The sequence below is a fragment of the Megalops cyprinoides genome, chromosome 3, assembly GCF_013368585.1.
Source record: "Megalops cyprinoides isolate fMegCyp1 chromosome 3, fMegCyp1.pri, whole genome shotgun sequence".
Taxonomy (NCBI): domain Eukaryota; kingdom Metazoa; phylum Chordata; class Actinopteri; order Elopiformes; family Megalopidae; genus Megalops; species Megalops cyprinoides.
The window spans coordinates 7,636,309-7,652,191 of NC_050585.1; the positions used below are offsets into that span (position 1 = coordinate 7,636,309).

At 41.2% G+C, this 15,883-nt stretch overlaps 2 protein-coding genes across 2 annotated transcripts; both read left to right on the plus strand.

Moving 5' to 3' along the window:
- The first annotated feature begins 356 nt into the window (after positions 1-356).
- On the plus strand, positions 357-9,744 carry tpte (transmembrane phosphatase with tensin homology). Its single transcript, XM_036525462.1, has 19 exons — positions 357-609; positions 1,402-1,475; positions 1,754-1,837; positions 2,511-2,558; positions 2,769-2,930; positions 3,187-3,306; positions 3,983-4,082; positions 4,448-4,511; positions 4,649-4,713; positions 4,975-5,035; positions 5,306-5,387; positions 6,608-6,696; positions 7,068-7,129; positions 7,306-7,386; positions 7,598-7,703; positions 8,023-8,120; positions 8,945-9,040; positions 9,213-9,283; positions 9,556-9,744. The coding sequence occupies exons 2-19, from the start codon at positions 1,426-1,428 to the stop codon at positions 9,656-9,658; spliced, it is 1,542 nt and encodes a 513-aa protein (XP_036381355.1). The 5' UTR covers positions 357-609; positions 1,402-1,425; the 3' UTR covers positions 9,659-9,744.
- Positions 9,745-12,103: 2,359 nt separating this feature from the next.
- On the plus strand, positions 12,104-14,833 carry LOC118775550 (intraflagellar transport protein 20 homolog). The gene is made up of 5 exons (XM_036525522.1): positions 12,104-12,179; positions 13,245-13,396; positions 13,765-13,850; positions 14,117-14,220; positions 14,369-14,833. Exons 2-5 carry the CDS (start codon positions 13,270-13,272, stop codon positions 14,448-14,450), a joined length of 399 nt encoding a protein of 132 aa, XP_036381415.1. The 5' UTR covers positions 12,104-12,179; positions 13,245-13,269; the 3' UTR covers positions 14,451-14,833.
- Positions 14,834-15,883: the final 1,050 nt, after the last annotated feature.

A 15,883-nucleotide genomic window follows, 5' to 3' on the forward strand; every position in this document is an offset into this window, starting at 1 on the left:
TTTTTAGTAAATACGCCTAAAATCATTTAGTATCATTCCCAAAATAAAAGCCTCTCCACTTCAGAGTAGCATAAAGACAAAACACTTGGACTTCTAAAAGGAAGATAATGGTCGCTAGGTATTCAATAATATCTCGGAAACAGACAAGCATGCACGTAACTCCATTCCGGTCGTTTTCTCATGGCCTTTTCAAACAATGTGACATTTATAAAGAACGCTGCAAGCAGGGTGACCAACAGAAACAAGGTAAGTGGGTCAGTCGCTCAGCGATGGGGGACCGATGGTGTAATTGTGCGTAGAAGCGCTTCAGGAAGTTGAAAACCGCTACGTCTGCAGAGCAAGGGAAGATTTGCTGCGGACAGAAGGAAAAAATACCTCTCTCAACCTTTGAACCGTATCCCTCCGTTGTTTCAAAAGGAGTCACAAGACAAAGTCGATTTAACTTGCAGCGATAGCGCAAACGGGGCAGTGTGTAGCTTATCCCTTTTACAATGAACAGGCGATAACTGAATTAGCCACGTTTTGTGATTTCTGAGAAAAACAAAAACAAACAAGGAACGAGAAAAGAACCAGGCACAACGAACTACTCCCCACCCCTTACCGAGATTGGTATGTCTGGTTCATATTATCTCTTTTTCTTCTTGTGCTGGTTACGGAAAAAAATACTTACGTGAAGCAGTTTTGAAATAATAGTTCAACATTTCTCCAAAAAGCAATCAAAACACTGGAGTAGCTATTTGCCAAACGCAGCACTAGTTTTCAGTTGTAGTCCACTAGTGAGCGTTTTTCCTTTGAAAAAATTTTCTCAGTGCATGGCTTTATTTTACCCTAGATAAAGTCGATATCTAAGCAATATAACATGTCCATTTTAAAATGTCGGGTTTTATGAGAGCTGCCTTGAAGCATCTCATGGGGTCGGACACGTAAAATTGCAAGACTTGGAGCTTTGTTAGCAACCAGACGATAGATGGAACGAATGCCTACGTTTTAGGCTAAAGCGAAATGGTAATTTGAGCAGGATGTTTGTCATTCGCATTCACACAACTTGACCAATTTAGTAAAAAAAAAAAAAAAGTAGTTACTACTCATCGAATGTAGTAATTGCCAGAAGTTATTACAAAATCCCAACGATGTTTGAATGGCCGATACAAAAGTTGCTTACAACTGCAAATTAGCATCCCTGTGCCAGCTGCCTCATACCAGACGGAAAAGTTCAGATGTGCTTCAGATGGATGCATTGTGTTTCCAAATGGAGAACACCTTTTCCTCTGTCAACGTGCACGTTCAAGTGCGGTGTAACCATCTTAGATTTTTTCATGAACTGTTTTTGACCCGCTGTCTTCTGGCGTCACTTTGTGTGTGTGTGTGTGTTTGTGTGTACATGTTATATTTATCTTGCAGAACAAAGGGAACAACACTATAGAAATGTCATCTGTGCGATTCAGCCCAGGACCAGATTCCAAACAGGCGAATGGGTGAGTTTGTAACCATACTGTTTGTTTCAAGAAAGTGTATCTGCTTCCTTCGCTCAAGCCATCTTTTTTAGTGCGTGTCATGCATTCTTGGTGGTGGAGCTCGTTCAAGGTTTCGCAACAATTCACTGGTAAGGGTGTTACATTTTATGCTGAGATGAGAGCCAAAATAGTGATACTAAACTGGTAGAATCCCAGCGGTGGAATCCATTGACATACTGGCATTTACTGTTATGCTTGGCACACTTGGATTTATTCTTTCTCAATCCCTCTCTGCTTAGCTTTGATGCCAATGGGAAGGAAGACACCGACATTCAGATTGATGATGGCAAGGAGGAGAGTGTTGAACCAGACACCATGTACCAGTAAGTACCTGACATGGTGACCTTTCCGGTAAACTCTGACAGACATAGTTATTTTCACCCATGATAACCAAGTGTTTAATCAAAGTGCTCCTACTAATGAAAGCATGACATTGGATAGACAAGGAGCTACATATGAGTTGGCACTCCAAGGCTGTGTTTCTTAGCCAGTGTGCTATGGCATAGTAGCGTGTCATGCGTGTCAGCCAGGTTTGTCATGGATATTTGTCAGATCAATACATACTGTTAATAAAACTGACCCAGATTCATTCCAATTATGAAATTGCGCATTTAGACCACTTTGGTCTATAAATGCAGGTCCACAGTATGCTCCACCGAAGCTCAACCAAGGTTTCATAAAGAAAGTAAGAGTTATATAGATGTAAAAAAAAAATGGGCAATGTGTGTTTTAGATTGGGTTGCTTGGTTTAGTTGGGTTGATTGCTTTAGTGGTAGTGGTGTGTCACAAACTTTTATCACTTCATGAGCAGTGTGCCATTGCAGAAGAAGGCTGAGAAACACTGTTCTGAAGTGTGTGTGTCAGGGCTTGGAGTGATGCTTCCATCTTTGCCCTCAAGTCAATCCAGCATTGCAGTGAAAGGAAGCTTTAGGAAGTGGGATTCCATTCCGATAGTGTCATTTCACCTGTTGTGTTGTCGTCTTGCTTTTCTCGCAGTCGAATCCGAAAGAAAATCGCCCCATTCGTGATGTCATTTGGGTTTCGGTGAGTGCCCTGAACTATGTCCTAGTGCCCTCCCACCATATTTAATTAATATCATCTGTAGAGGTGATACAGAGGTGATACCTGTCTCGTAGGATGTCAAATGGAATTTTAAAATCTAAATCTTGACCTTCTCACTGTCTGGATATCACTGCACTGCATTAAATCCTTCATGTTGATGTTCATGTAAGTCAGGTGAATGATTCTCCCCAGGATGTTTGGTGTGGTGCTAATCGTGGCTGACATCATCCTGGTGATCGCTGACCTGGCCACCCCGGTCCGCAGCCGCGAGGTTGGGGATGCGCTGGAGGCGGTGTCCTTGGCCATTTCGCTTTTCTTCCTGGCGGATGTGCTCCTCAGGATCTACGTTGAGGGGTGAGTCAGGGACACACATTGGAAGCATACATCTTTTTGTCATGGGAACAGTGTGTGCCTCAAGGCAGGAAGCGCTGATAGGAAGCTGCTCTGCTTTGCACGGGGGTAGTTCTGGGAATGTCAGAATGAGTCATTTGCCGTGAAATTGCCCTGCCTGCTCCTTGGTTGGAATCTAGTTGCTTCCTGTGATTTTGTTCACTTTTGATGAGAGTGCTGTGTAAGAGAGTGCGATGCTGAAATTGTGCCCATATTGCAGATTCAAGGTGTACTTCAGCTCTAAACTGAACATCCTCGACGCCTGCATTGTGGTCATCACCCTGGTTGTCACTATGATCTACACTTTCACTGACCTTACTGGGGCCAGCCTCATTCCCAGGTACTGATGGGTAGCTTGACTGCATTGTCTGTCCTTGTGGTGTTTTGCACTTTGCACTGCTCACTGTTAGTCTGCATCCCCACCTTCAGAACATTTGGTGGTCTCTCAGCGTGGTAGCTGGAGTGAGCTCTCCTGAATATATGCACATTATGTTTTTTCCCCTGTACTGGGATTTTTTTTTCACCAGTGGGTAGTGTTTCTGATACACGCTGTGTACTGAATAGTCATCAGGAGAGACCTGCTCATTGTCAGAGATGGGACAGAACCCAGCAGTCTGTTCTCCTTCTGCACTGTCTGGCTATAGTGCTGCAGCATGAGGTGGAAACACTCTGGACTAAGCAGAGGAACACATGCACAGATCTGCTCTGTGTACTACATTTAAAGTAGGAATGAACAGACTTTATGTTAGCCCTTATAGTTACAAAACATTCTGAATTGTGTGAGAACTTCAGGTTCATACCTATGAGTGAATGTTATTGTGGCCACTTGTTTTCTCATATTGCTAGGGTAATTTATACATTTGCAACTCAGCTACACGAAGTTTTGCAGAGTTCAAGTTATACAGCCTCAAGAATGGAACTTATCCATCCCCTTTTTATCCTTTGCAATGTGGAGCTTTCCCGTTGGTTCTGAGAGCTCTTCTGTGTGTCCTCATTGGCCCGCTATGTGTCCACAGGATGGTGTCCTTCCTGAGGGCCCTGAGGATTCTCATCCTGGTGCGCATCTTTAGACTGGCTGCTCAGAAGAAGGAGCTGGAGAAGGTCACCAGGAGAATGGTGAGATGTACACAGATGCTACCTTTGAGCCCTGACCCAGGATCAGTTTCAGACATTTTCATATAATGGTTCTGGATTTGTTGGGGGTGGGGGTACAAAAAGTCATACCACCTAGCCCATGAATTCACTCAGCAGCTGTGTGGATTTTGCTGTTAAAAGTCACGTTTTACAAAGGCTGTACAAGATTAGTAATGAGTAATTAACATTTTATGTTAATGGTAAAGCTGGCCTAATCTGACCTGAACTGTGAAAGAGCCACTGTCTTCTTCCCTTGTTTCACACCCGTTGTTTATTCTTGGCAGATCTTCTCAGCAACAATAGAGAATAGATGAGCAGAGATGGTACTTTGCCGTTTATCTCCTCAGGTCTCAGAAAACAAGAGACGGTACCAGAAGGATGGATTTGATCTGGACCTGACCTATGTCACAGGTGGGCGTATCATGTTTGTAGTCATTCATTTTAGAATTTTGCTGCCATGGTTTTGATGTGTGTGGTGCTTGGTCCCTTGTGTGTTGAAATACTGCATCCAGAATGTTGACCGAAACTTCATCTCCCTGCTTTCCCAGACCGAATCATTGCCATGTCATTTCCATCGTCTGGGAAACAGTCATTCTATAGGAACCCAATCAGAGTAAGCTCTCCCACACACAAACAGTCCATAACTGCACACACACAGTACGAATACATTGTCAAATGTAACCATATAGCAGTTGTTTTCGTCCCAAATTACCTTAATCTAGGACTAAAGCTCACATTTGGTCATGCTAATATTTTTTCGTAACAGAGGGCTAATTGAGATATTTGAAGTGCTTATATGCATATGTGTATGTGTGTATGTCATTCATATCATTGAATTGTACTTAGTAGTTTATTCTGTCTCTGTTCTTTGTAGGAGGTGGCAAGGTTTCTGGACACTAAACACGAGGATCACTATAAAGTGTACAACCTCTGCAGTAAGTATCCAACCCTCAGACACTTCAACAGCCCTGTAGCACTGTCAGAAATAATAGGCCCAACATGATTTCCAGTGTTACTAGGCGCACAAGGCCTACAACCATCACAAAATTAAAGTTAATTTCATTTCAAAAATGACATGTAATCCATTTAGAAATGTCAACTGTTTGAGTTTTTTCAGTGTAATCACTGATTGAATAAGCAGAGTAAAAGAAGAAAAAAAGGTGACGACTGAAATTCTCACAGTGTTGAATCGTTTAACTGCCTAGGCGAGAAAGGCTACGACCCAAAGTTCTTCCACTACAGGGTGGAGAGGGTGTTCATTGATGACCACAATGTGCCTGCACTAGAGTGAGTATCCAGAATAAGACCTGAGGCTTACACACTACTACGGGGACTTAGCTGCAGGAGTGTCGTAATATGTAATGTATCCATGCCAGACACAACATGAAAGAGGTGATCCAGGGTGACCTGCATTAGAGTACATTTTACAAACAGGAATTCCTTTTTATTTGTGGGGAATATGTTCTTCACATTGCTGCAAATACAGAAATGTGCAAATGCAAGTAATGCACTAATGAATGTCTTTTAGTGAATTATCTTTTTGTTTTGTTACAGTAATGCATTTGATTATACTGTGCACTCCATATTTAACAAATATATCCATCCAGGACTGTTTCATTCTTAAAAGTTAAAAGTGAAAGGATCACATTGGCCTTTATTTTTTAAACAATGTTCTTCTTTTCTTTAATAGAGCCTTAGCTAAAACAAAACATACATACCTTTCTATACAGCATCTTTACACTATCCTTTATTGGAAAAAAAATAACTAACAAAATGATGTTAATCATTTCAATGTAAGCATGTGGATTGCTGCCATTGTGTGTGCTACAACAGCATGTAATTAATGCCCCCAACTAAATTCAAAGAAAACAAAAAAACACCATTCAGTTCTTAGCTCTTAAGATGCTCATAATAGACTTTTAGACTCCTAAAGAATGTGGGTGATGGAATTAATAGTTTAATAGCTGCATCTCTACCATAAAACTCAAAAAGGCATTTTGATATCTAGAAAGCATCTTCCTTTCAGTGTCAACTAACAACCAGGCTAAAAACAACAGGTGCTTTACTGCCCAATTTTTTTAGCAGAAGATACAAATTGAAAAACAAATGGATTCAAATTTGAAACATTTTAACTTCTTATTTGCCATTGCGCTGGACTGAGTTCATTGTTACATGTTTTAAGCCCAAAATAATTCTAAAATAAGGAGTGCTGAGTATTTAAACAGCATAAATATAGGAATAATTCTGTCCAGTGACAGTGCTGATCACCATGTATGGTTGATTCTTGTATTTCTTGTATGTCTTATCAGCAAGGTGTGCCGTTTCTGTCATGGAAACGTGGCATAGGTTGAGCAGAGAAGGGAGAGTGGAGAGCTATGTTATCCATTTATGCGATTGGAAGCTCCACAAGGGTACAACGTGTGGAATTTGGCCCTGCAGCCTCCTGGCCGTAGGTCCAGTTCCCTCAGCACTGCTCCACACAGTGACTGCATCTGTTTCTCTTACAGAGACATGCTGAAGTACACAGCTGATGTGAGGGCGTGGATGGCAGCTGACCCCAGGAACATCATCGCCATACACTGCAAAGGAGGGAAAGGTGAGGAGGCGGGGCCACCCGCTCCCTCACTGTCTCACAGCTGAACTACAGCTGTGCGCTAAACGGCGGCTAACAGCAGCATACATTTTGTGCGCAAACCAAATGGCACACACCACACTTCGCCGTGTGGCTGGAGCATGAAGACATAAACTTCAGCTTGAGGTTACTGCCATGCGATATTGCAAAAGGAAGTTCTGCTTTTTTCTCACGTTACTTGAGTTTGTCTACCAACAGAGAAATATTGCAAAGAATGTGTGTTTTGGCTGAAGGAAGAAAGGGCAACTATCCACAAGACAACGTGTCAGTATTAAGAATCAGTATCGGTTGTGTTGTGTAATGTATTGAATAGCGATCCTTGATGTGTTTTTCAGGACGCACTGGGACCATGGTGTGCACCTGGCTGATTGACAGCGACCAGTTTGAGAGTGCACAGGTACACTGTGAGGGGGTACTACGTGGTGTCTATGTAAAATAATGCTTCATGCACCAGAACTTGTAACAATACAGTGCTTGTGTGTCACAACTCTAGACATTCCTGTATTTAACCCACTGCAAAAACCTAAGAAGAGAATGCCTCTGTGGTCAGAATATGCTCTTATGATCTGGCAGGACAGTTTAGATTACTTTGGGGAGAGGAGGACAGACAAGAGCATGAGTTCCAAGTTCCAGGGAGTGGAGACGCCCTCACAGGTAAGGAGTGGAAAATACTCCATTGAGAGCATGTGCCGAGTTATTTAATGTGACCATAAACATGGGTCATTATAGTTTTACATTTATGAACAATGTTAATAATCATTTTAACTTTCAGCAGTAAGTTTTCTGTTTGCAGTATGAGCTTAAAGCCCATATGGTGCTTCAAAAACAGATAAATGCAGTTCTATTCCTACTCTTATTACTCCAGAGCAGGTATGTGGGATACTATGAGGCCATGAAGAACCAATACAACAGACAGCTACCCCCAGAGAAGAGACTTAAAATAAGAAGCATCCGAATCCATTCCATACTGGGTAAGAGACACTCACCCTTTACCTCACACTGCATAAGACATTCCCACTTTACACTCTACCCCAAGTAAGAGGCACCCATATTCGTCTCCATACTGAGAAAGACACACCAACAACCTACTCCACACTGAGCAGGACACTCCTACTTCGCACTCTACACAGTATAACACACTATATTCTTCTCCCCAATGGGTAAGAAGCGACACCTACATTCTGCTTTATGCAGGATAAGATACCCTAGCCTACCCATAACTAAGAGATCCCATAACCAAACCAAAGAGTGTAAAGATGGTGTACTGTATTTCCCATTCCCCTTACACAGGTGTGGGGAAGGGCGATGGCAGTGACCTGAAGGTGAAGATCATCATGAAGAAGGAGACAGTGTTTCAATGTGTGTGTGCCAAGCGGGAGAACTGCATGGTACGGACCACTCGCTGATGACCTTGTTTGCTGCACAATTAGCACAACATTGTCCTCCATGGCCATTCACTTAAAGGCACCTGTGCACTTTGTAGTATGTGTCATGTGTTTACGCCCTGGTGCCTTTGACATCAGTGGTGCTGTTTGATGTTGTTCTGTGGTTATGTTCCGTGGACTGTAGGTTTTTGTTACATTTTTTACATTTACAGGTTTGTCACGCACAAATACATGTCTCCTAGTACATTGAAATTAACATATGTTTGCCCTAGGTTTGTGCCACTCTAGTTCAGGGTCAGTAACAGCATGCTAGATTAAAATAAAAAGGGCTTTCAGTGTTTTACAAAGCCATTCTTATTGAAGAAGAAAACTCTGTGGTTACAAAAACATGAAGGGATAACTCTTCGTACTTTCTATGAAGTGTCTTTCATGGAGCTACATTGCAGCTTCATAACAGCAGTATAACACCTTCATAATAGTAATGCATATACATTAAAATCATTTATCCCAACCAATGTAAATATAAAGTGTGCTATGTCACCATTCATGCCATAAGTGGCATCACGTTGTGTAGAACAGGAGGCTGTGTTTGAGACATGGCTAAAGGAGCCATTAGAACTGGTAGAAACACAGACACAAGGAGGTTAGGACAGCAGTGGGATTCAGTAATTCCCCAAATCACTACACTTGATTTGAGCTGTGAAACACCCTGCTCTGACTTAATATATGGTCCTGGATGGCCTTTACTTTTGAAAAGCCACAAAGCAATTTTGGAGTTAACCTTTTTAACCTTGATGTTGACATTTAATAACTTTATGCTCCTCCAGCTTTTCCCAGATGCCGGCAATAATGAAGTGGTGATCAGTTTACAGGAGGGACCCGTCGTCAGTGGAGATGTAAAGGTCATGTTTGAGTCCAGTGCTGTAAGTGTCTCAAAAATAGTCCTGCTTGTACATAGGGAGTGTGAGTGAATATAAGCTAAAGGAATGATTTCATGAGAGAGCTCTGCCTTCCTCTGTCCAAATCACTACTCACTCAAACTGTAGCCTGCATTGTATTCTCTGAACCTCAGTATTATGAATGTTTTTTACCCAGGGTCTTCCAAAGGGATATGAAGACTGCCCATTCTACTTCTGGTTTAACACCTCATTTATAGAAAATAACAGGTTGGTGCAATACTGGTTTGTCTTTCATTTAACAGAAGGACATGTTGTACATTATAATCTTGATAGAGAATTAAGTCAAAACAAAGCATGTGTCATTTAGCTTCCCTGTATGCAAGTAACTTTAACCAATTTAGAATCTGATCTGTATGTATTTGCAAATGGTCAGGTCAACATGGTTCCTGAAAACGAGCTTCATTTGATTTGTTCATTTTTAAAAGCTTGTGGTCTTTCAATACTACACTGCCTTAGCGTCTCTCTCACTCTGCCCATAGGCTTTACCTGTCGAGGGAGGAGCTGGATAACCCTCACAAGCCCAAGACCTGGGACATCTACAAGGAAGACTTTGGCATAACTCTTTCCTTCTGTAACCCATAACACTCGCATAGTAAAGCTAAGGGGTCCTGGACTCCTGTGGTCCTGATGTCTGGGTGCTTCAGAAATCAGAATTTCTTTCATTCTGGGACCCGCTTTGTTCACATTTTGGTTTTCATGCACTGAATCATTTACCACTTCAATGTTAAGCACAGACTGTTGTGAGTTTTGTTTTCTTTATGTTTTGTATCATATTCCAAAAAGGATGTGAAAAGGGAAGATTTCGGTGGAAAAGGAGATTCTGAGCACCATTACATTATAAAACGTGTTGACAATAAGTTACTGATGTTAAGGAGAATTTTTAAAATATTTTGTATTGACACTCCTGGTACAGTATATGCATACTGTGTATATTAACAGTAACTGAAGGGTATTTTTTGACACAATGTGAGCATAGTGCAAAATGAAATGCCTAAGGCCATTATTATTTGCACACATTTTTATGATTTATATATTCAATGAAATTATGCTTACTTGAAAGACACTCCATATTTCATTTACATATTTAGTATTATATGTATGCAAGTAGTTTTTATACAGTTACATGTAGTTAAATATTATGTTTATTGAGACAGTATTTCAGAGAACAGAATCAAGAGAAGTCTGTTTTCATGTCAGCATGTTTACATGTTCTGAGTATTAAGTTGCTAAGTGTCCTTGGTGCCAGGTTGGCATCATACCAGGTCTTCATGACAGGTTTTGAATTTGACCTCAGGAAAACCTATAATTATCCCTTTGTGAGAGTGGTCAGTCTAGGCTGATCTGAATTCAGAGCTGAAAGGGGATTTGAAAAACGCTCAACCATAAGAACTGGGGTATGACTAAGCTATATTTTTTCATTTAAAATAAATATTATAAAAGCTGACTGCTTGGGTTATGTCACTTCTGAAATAATGAACACACTTTCCTTCATATATTTTTTTAATAACATACAGACATGATGGATACAGATTAATTATTTCCAACAACGACTCTGGGCATCCAGTTCTTTTAGAACGGCCCTCCATAAAACAGCAAAAGATTGTGCATTACTCAGGTCAGAGGTCAGTTTTGACATAGTATGAAAAATTAATGAGTTGTATAAAACATTTCCAACATGATCACTAACGTAAAAAAAAATTTCTTCAGTATTTGTTTGAAATCGACCTGTTTATTCTGTGTTTCTGAGAATATATTTAACCTTCAAAAAATTAAATGACATATAGCATGGGCTTATGTCTAGTTGCTTGTAAAACTTCATGCAGGGGTATTTATGTCATGACTTAAGCAAGGGGAGCAATTTTTAACCAATAACCATATCTCAAAAACTTTTTCACAATATCATTTGAATAAAATAAAGCCTATTTGTAAAAGGTAATGCATTTATATTGACTTGGTTGGTGAATAATTGGTTAGATGACCTCAGATGGTTTTTCAAAAATGCAGCAAAAATTTGTGTTCAGCAGTACATCATTTGGTGTACCTGCATAAAAACAAAATTGTCATTTTGACATAAGTTAATTCTTATGTGAGACAACAGGAAGAGACAGAGTGAACAGGACTGGTGATGGATGAAAGAATAAAGTCAAGAATAAATTTCATGCTGCTTCTCAGAACTTGTCAGGAAAGATTCTTTTGTTAATTGTTAAAACCATAATCTCAACAAGACATGGAGATACTTTAACACATTGGTCAGTAATAAACAGTAACTCTGTCCATAGACTAACCACTGACAGCTGTATCTGACTCTCACAGAGGAAACTCAGGACCAAGAGTCTACACAGGGAGCAAGCAGCTGTTTATTATGTAACAAGAATGAAGCAAATCACAGTGGTTTAGTGCAGGCTCCGGCTCACATGACCACGTCATGCAAGGCCATCTTTTTTTGGCTGTACCTCCGATGGGTAGAGGTGTGTTTTCCTGAATGTGTGTGTGTGTGTGGTGGGGGTGAATGACATTGGCATGTAAAAAATAACAGAATCGGTACCACAAAGTGTGTTTGTCAGAGGAAATGGACCGTGAGACTGTCTGTGTGCACAGCACTGAGAAAAAGGGAACGGCTGGGAAAATGCTGCAATCAGCAGTGTTATGTTAAGTCAGTCATGTGCTGAGAACATTGGACCACTGTGGGTGGTAACTTTTCATCTGAAGAATACAGTGATATTCTACAAAAACGCGTACTTAAAAGTACACTGAGAGGGCAAGTTATTTTTGCCTTGAATTGGACCATAAAGCTAACAAATTTATTCAGTATTAGACGATCATTTTCGGTCTGTTGTCCTCAGGCTTCTCGTGGATTGCGCTTTCGGTGGTCACCGGAAGTATTTTCTCCAAAAATATCCGGTGACCAAACAGTCAGAGCGAAAGCAGTGTTTGGACTGTCCGATCACACCCGAGGGGCAACACCGCCACCTGCTACGCTTTATGTGTCCAAAAACTGGAGGAGGAGTTTGATCGGTCTGACGTCAGATAGCCACAGCGCCACATAGTCACATAGAAGCTAGCTGTCTAATTTGTCAATAGACGAGCCAAGACAATACGAGCGGTAAGTGAATGTTAATTGTTATAGTTTGATTCACGTGTTACTGTTAGCTTTTACTGCTTAATGAAGAAATTGTTTCAAACTTCATGTTTACTTGTCTTGCAGCTGGCTAGCTAGCTTCACAATACATCCGCAAATGTTTTGTTTCCGAGCAAGCTAGACGGCTGCCATACCTACCATATGGTATTTGTTATGTAGCTTGCTAGTGGGTCGACGGGGAATTCCGTTGAAAGTACGCGAATTTAACAGCAGTTAACGTCAGTTAGCTAGTTATCTCTGTAACTGTCTTGCCGAATTGTCTGTCCAGCTGGTTAGCTTGGCATCTCTATCGGAAAAAGCTCCCGATTCGATGCGATAATAGCTGCTTAGCTTGCTAGCTAACCATTCATCACAGTGCAGTAGTTGCTATTTGGAAGTTTACGTTATCTTGTTAGCAAAGTACAGATGGAATCTTGATGGACTGTGAGCTCCTTAGCAAGCTAATCGCTGCAAGACCTTTCTTGCTTGGAAAGACTTAATTTATTAACGTTATCTACCATATTAAGCCATCTTCTGTTGAGTTAGTTGACTAACTGTTATCTACAGTTTTTACTCGCTTGCTATCTGTGGATTAGGTAGGTTAATTAGCCAACGTTACCGTGGCCGGTTTAGGTTACATATGTAGCGAATGGCTGTGGCAGTTCGTTCCGTCGGCTAATGTAGGAGTAATATTGGTTTAGCTTCTAACATGGATTTTCAGAACGAAAACTGAACAAATAGGCTGAATATGTCTGCAGCAGAGCTAGATCCTGAATGATACACGTCAGTCAGCACCCGATGCACACTTGAAAGAGCAAGTCGACTCAGATGTGTAATTGACGTAATTAGTTATCGCCTGAGTTAGAAGGAAGCCCAAGATGACAGGGAATCTCCTGAGGGTAACAAGGGCAATAGCTAGCCGTTAGGGATGGTCCACTAGCTGTAGTAAAAAAAATAATGGTATTAGATTTATTTCCACTTCATAAACGAAGGTGTTGTAGATGAGTTAGGCGTGCCTGCTTAAAGCCTCATCAGTAGTTCCCTTCACAGTTCACAGGTCTTTGGCACCGCGGTCATGGCGAAAGACCCCCTGGCTGATGCAGGTCTTCACTTTGATGACCTCAACAAACTGCGAGTGTTGGAACCTGACGTCTGCCAGAAGACCACAGAGCTCAAGGAGGAGTGCAAGGAGTTTGTGGAAAGTAAGTGCAGAAGTCAGGGCAGCGGTGCTTTGGAGCCACACCTATGTCTGTGTTTTCCGTTAGGAATAGCAGACTCAGCTCTCTTGGGTTGATCTGGAAAAAAGACACTCAGTGGAAACGGGCGTAGTTTGCAGTTAATGTGGAGAGCGTTGAATTCCTAAATCCCGCTCGCCATGAAATCGGGCAACATGTAACACCTCACACCTGCACATTTGCGTGCTTCCCTGCACACCAAGTGTAATGGAAAAAAAGTTATGACAACTTAAAGCCATTTGATCTAATGTTATGGCACCCAGCGTGAGCAGTACGTCCATGTCTGTTTAGAGGTTTGATTGGGTCACCAATGTGTAATGTGCCTTTGTTACCAGAAATTGGCCAGTTTCAGAAGATAGTTGGTGGGCTGATTGAGCTGGTTGATGAGTTGGCAAAGGAAGCCGAGACGGAGAAGATGAAGGTATGACCGCAGTCAGAACCACATATACCAGAACAAATACAAAGAAAAGACACTGTGTGTAATTTAGAGACTGGGCTCATAAATAGAGCATTGCAGGTTCTAGCCGTGGTTGCGGCACTGCTGTTTTTTCCTTGAGGAATATACTCATCTTGCTTCAGTATATATCTAACTGTATAAATATGGATAAGGCTGTTTTCTTAGCCTATAATGTACTGTAATTGATTCCATTCTTTAATGTGTCTTTGTAATGTACTCTTACCCACTAGGCCATTGGAGCCAGGAACCTGCTGAAGTCAGTGGCGAAGCAGAGGGAGGCTCAGCAGCTGCAGCTACAAGCTCTGATTGCAGAGAAGAAGATGCAGCTGGAGAGGTAAGAGGAAGACAGTGAATTCTGACTGGAACCCCAGCTGTCTAAAAACCAAGGCGACACAATCCGTACTGTCGGCTCACTCTGAATCGATGACATAAATGTCCCGGGATGTTTTCAAAACCAGCCCTTTTTTTTTTATTATTGACAGGTACCGCATTGAGTATGAGGCACTGTCCAAAGTGGAGGCCGAGCAGAACGAATTCATCGACCAGTTCATCCTGCAGAAGTGATTGCACCAAAAGAGGGGACATGTTTTTGTGTGCAGGGAACACTTTGGGCTACATTGGCACCGGGGCCCCTGTCACTCAAACCCTGAGTGAGGCATGCAGTGTTAACCCCCACCACCGTGCAATTACAGCGGTACCTAGACAGGTATCGGACAGAGATTGCAGTTCTGTTGAATCAGCATATTGGCAAACAGCGATGTAGCTTGTCTTCACTCTTCTGACCGCTGAAAACAAGAAGCGAAGACATTCCTCCATTGTTGGTGTTCTTTCCAACAAATATTACTATGTATAGTGTGAAGTTGGGTGTGAATTTACCAGGACCAAAAATGCTATTTTTTGACACATCCTTACACACAACAAACTGAACAAATGAAAACCTATTTATCTACCGATGAGCTTGTATTATTTATACTATTTATACTGAATGAGCTTTTATTCTGTATAGCAAGCTTTGTGATTGTTTTTATTAATGAAACAAGCAAAAGAAAAGAATGGTACTGTAATTGATATAATTTCATAATTTCAAATCTTTGTAGTATTATGTTCAGTATGCTGTGTTCTATAACCATTTTCAGCATTCCAGACTTCTGTTCCTTGTGTATGATGCTGTTATTCAGGTTTTCCACTATGTCCTTGAGACCAGAACAAATGCAACATTTTGTGTTTGGTTTTGTTTTTGAATTTCAGACAAAGTGCAGTTTGTTGGATTGCGTTTGAAATAATAGACAAATACATTATAAGTAAATGTAATAGCTTTCTGTTTACATGTACGTGTGCACAATCCTTGTTACTTTTGGCACATAATTTGCATTTCTCATAATGTGCCTTAAAAATGATGAGTGCAAAATGTAATAAAATTGATTACTTGAATTGTTTTGACCATATACCCTTTATCTTTCATCGTTGGGGGGGGGGGGGGGGGGGATTCAAAACTTGTTTAGGCTGCCTGTGTCTGACTCATGGCTTGTGTCCACTGTGGTGTATTTATAGTTTTCCATCCAAGCTGAATGTTTATACTCTTGCGAGTTAGTCATGCTATACTGCCTGATAACCATCTTATTTATTCTACCCCTGACGGTTGTGTTTTTTAAATTATGTAATTTTTGATTGTCACCCTGACTTTTCGAAAATACCAACCGTGAATTAAGTTCACCTCACCATGGCTTCATTTGCACTCTTGAAAGTACTGAAGCACCATTAGTTCATTCTTCCAATTCACTTGATTGCAGCCAAGGAGTATTTTTCACACTACAAGTCCCACAGTGCACCACAGTAGAGTGATAATTGATTAGTGCATAGGCACATGTCAGACTGCACTGACATATAAACCCTTCCTTGCCTGGTGGCTCATTAAAAACACTGAGTTCCTGCCACACTTTCATATGCCCTAGATAAGGACCTTTTCAGTACAATAGTGTGTCACATAAAATGGCCCT

What these genes read in the sequence shown, in the direction of transcription:
- LOC118775550 (XM_036525522.1), top strand. Translation starts at nt 13,270, where the DNA reads ATGGCGAAAGACCCCCTGGCTGATGCAGGTCTTCACTTTGATGACCTC. An exon ending in GTGCAAGGAGTTTGTGGAAA is followed by an intron (nt 13,397 to 13,764) that starts GTAAGTGCAGAA and finishes CTTTGTTACCAG; the next exon opens with AAATTGGCCAGTTTCAGAAG. An exon ending in AAGAAGATGCAGCTGGAGAG is followed by an intron (nt 14,221 to 14,368) that starts GTAAGAGGAAGA and finishes TATTATTGACAG; the next exon opens with GTACCGCATTGAGTATGAGG.
- tpte (XM_036525462.1), top strand. Translation starts at nt 1,426, where the DNA reads ATGTCATCTGTGCGATTCAGCCCAGGACCAGATTCCAAACAGGCGAAT. An exon ending in GATTCCAAACAGGCGAATGG is followed by an intron (nt 1,476 to 1,753) that starts GTGAGTTTGTAA and finishes CTCTCTGCTTAG; the next exon opens with CTTTGATGCCAATGGGAAGG. An exon ending in ACCAGTTTGAGAGTGCACAG is followed by an intron (nt 7,130 to 7,305) that starts GTACACTGTGAG and finishes ATGATCTGGCAG; the next exon opens with GACAGTTTAGATTACTTTGG.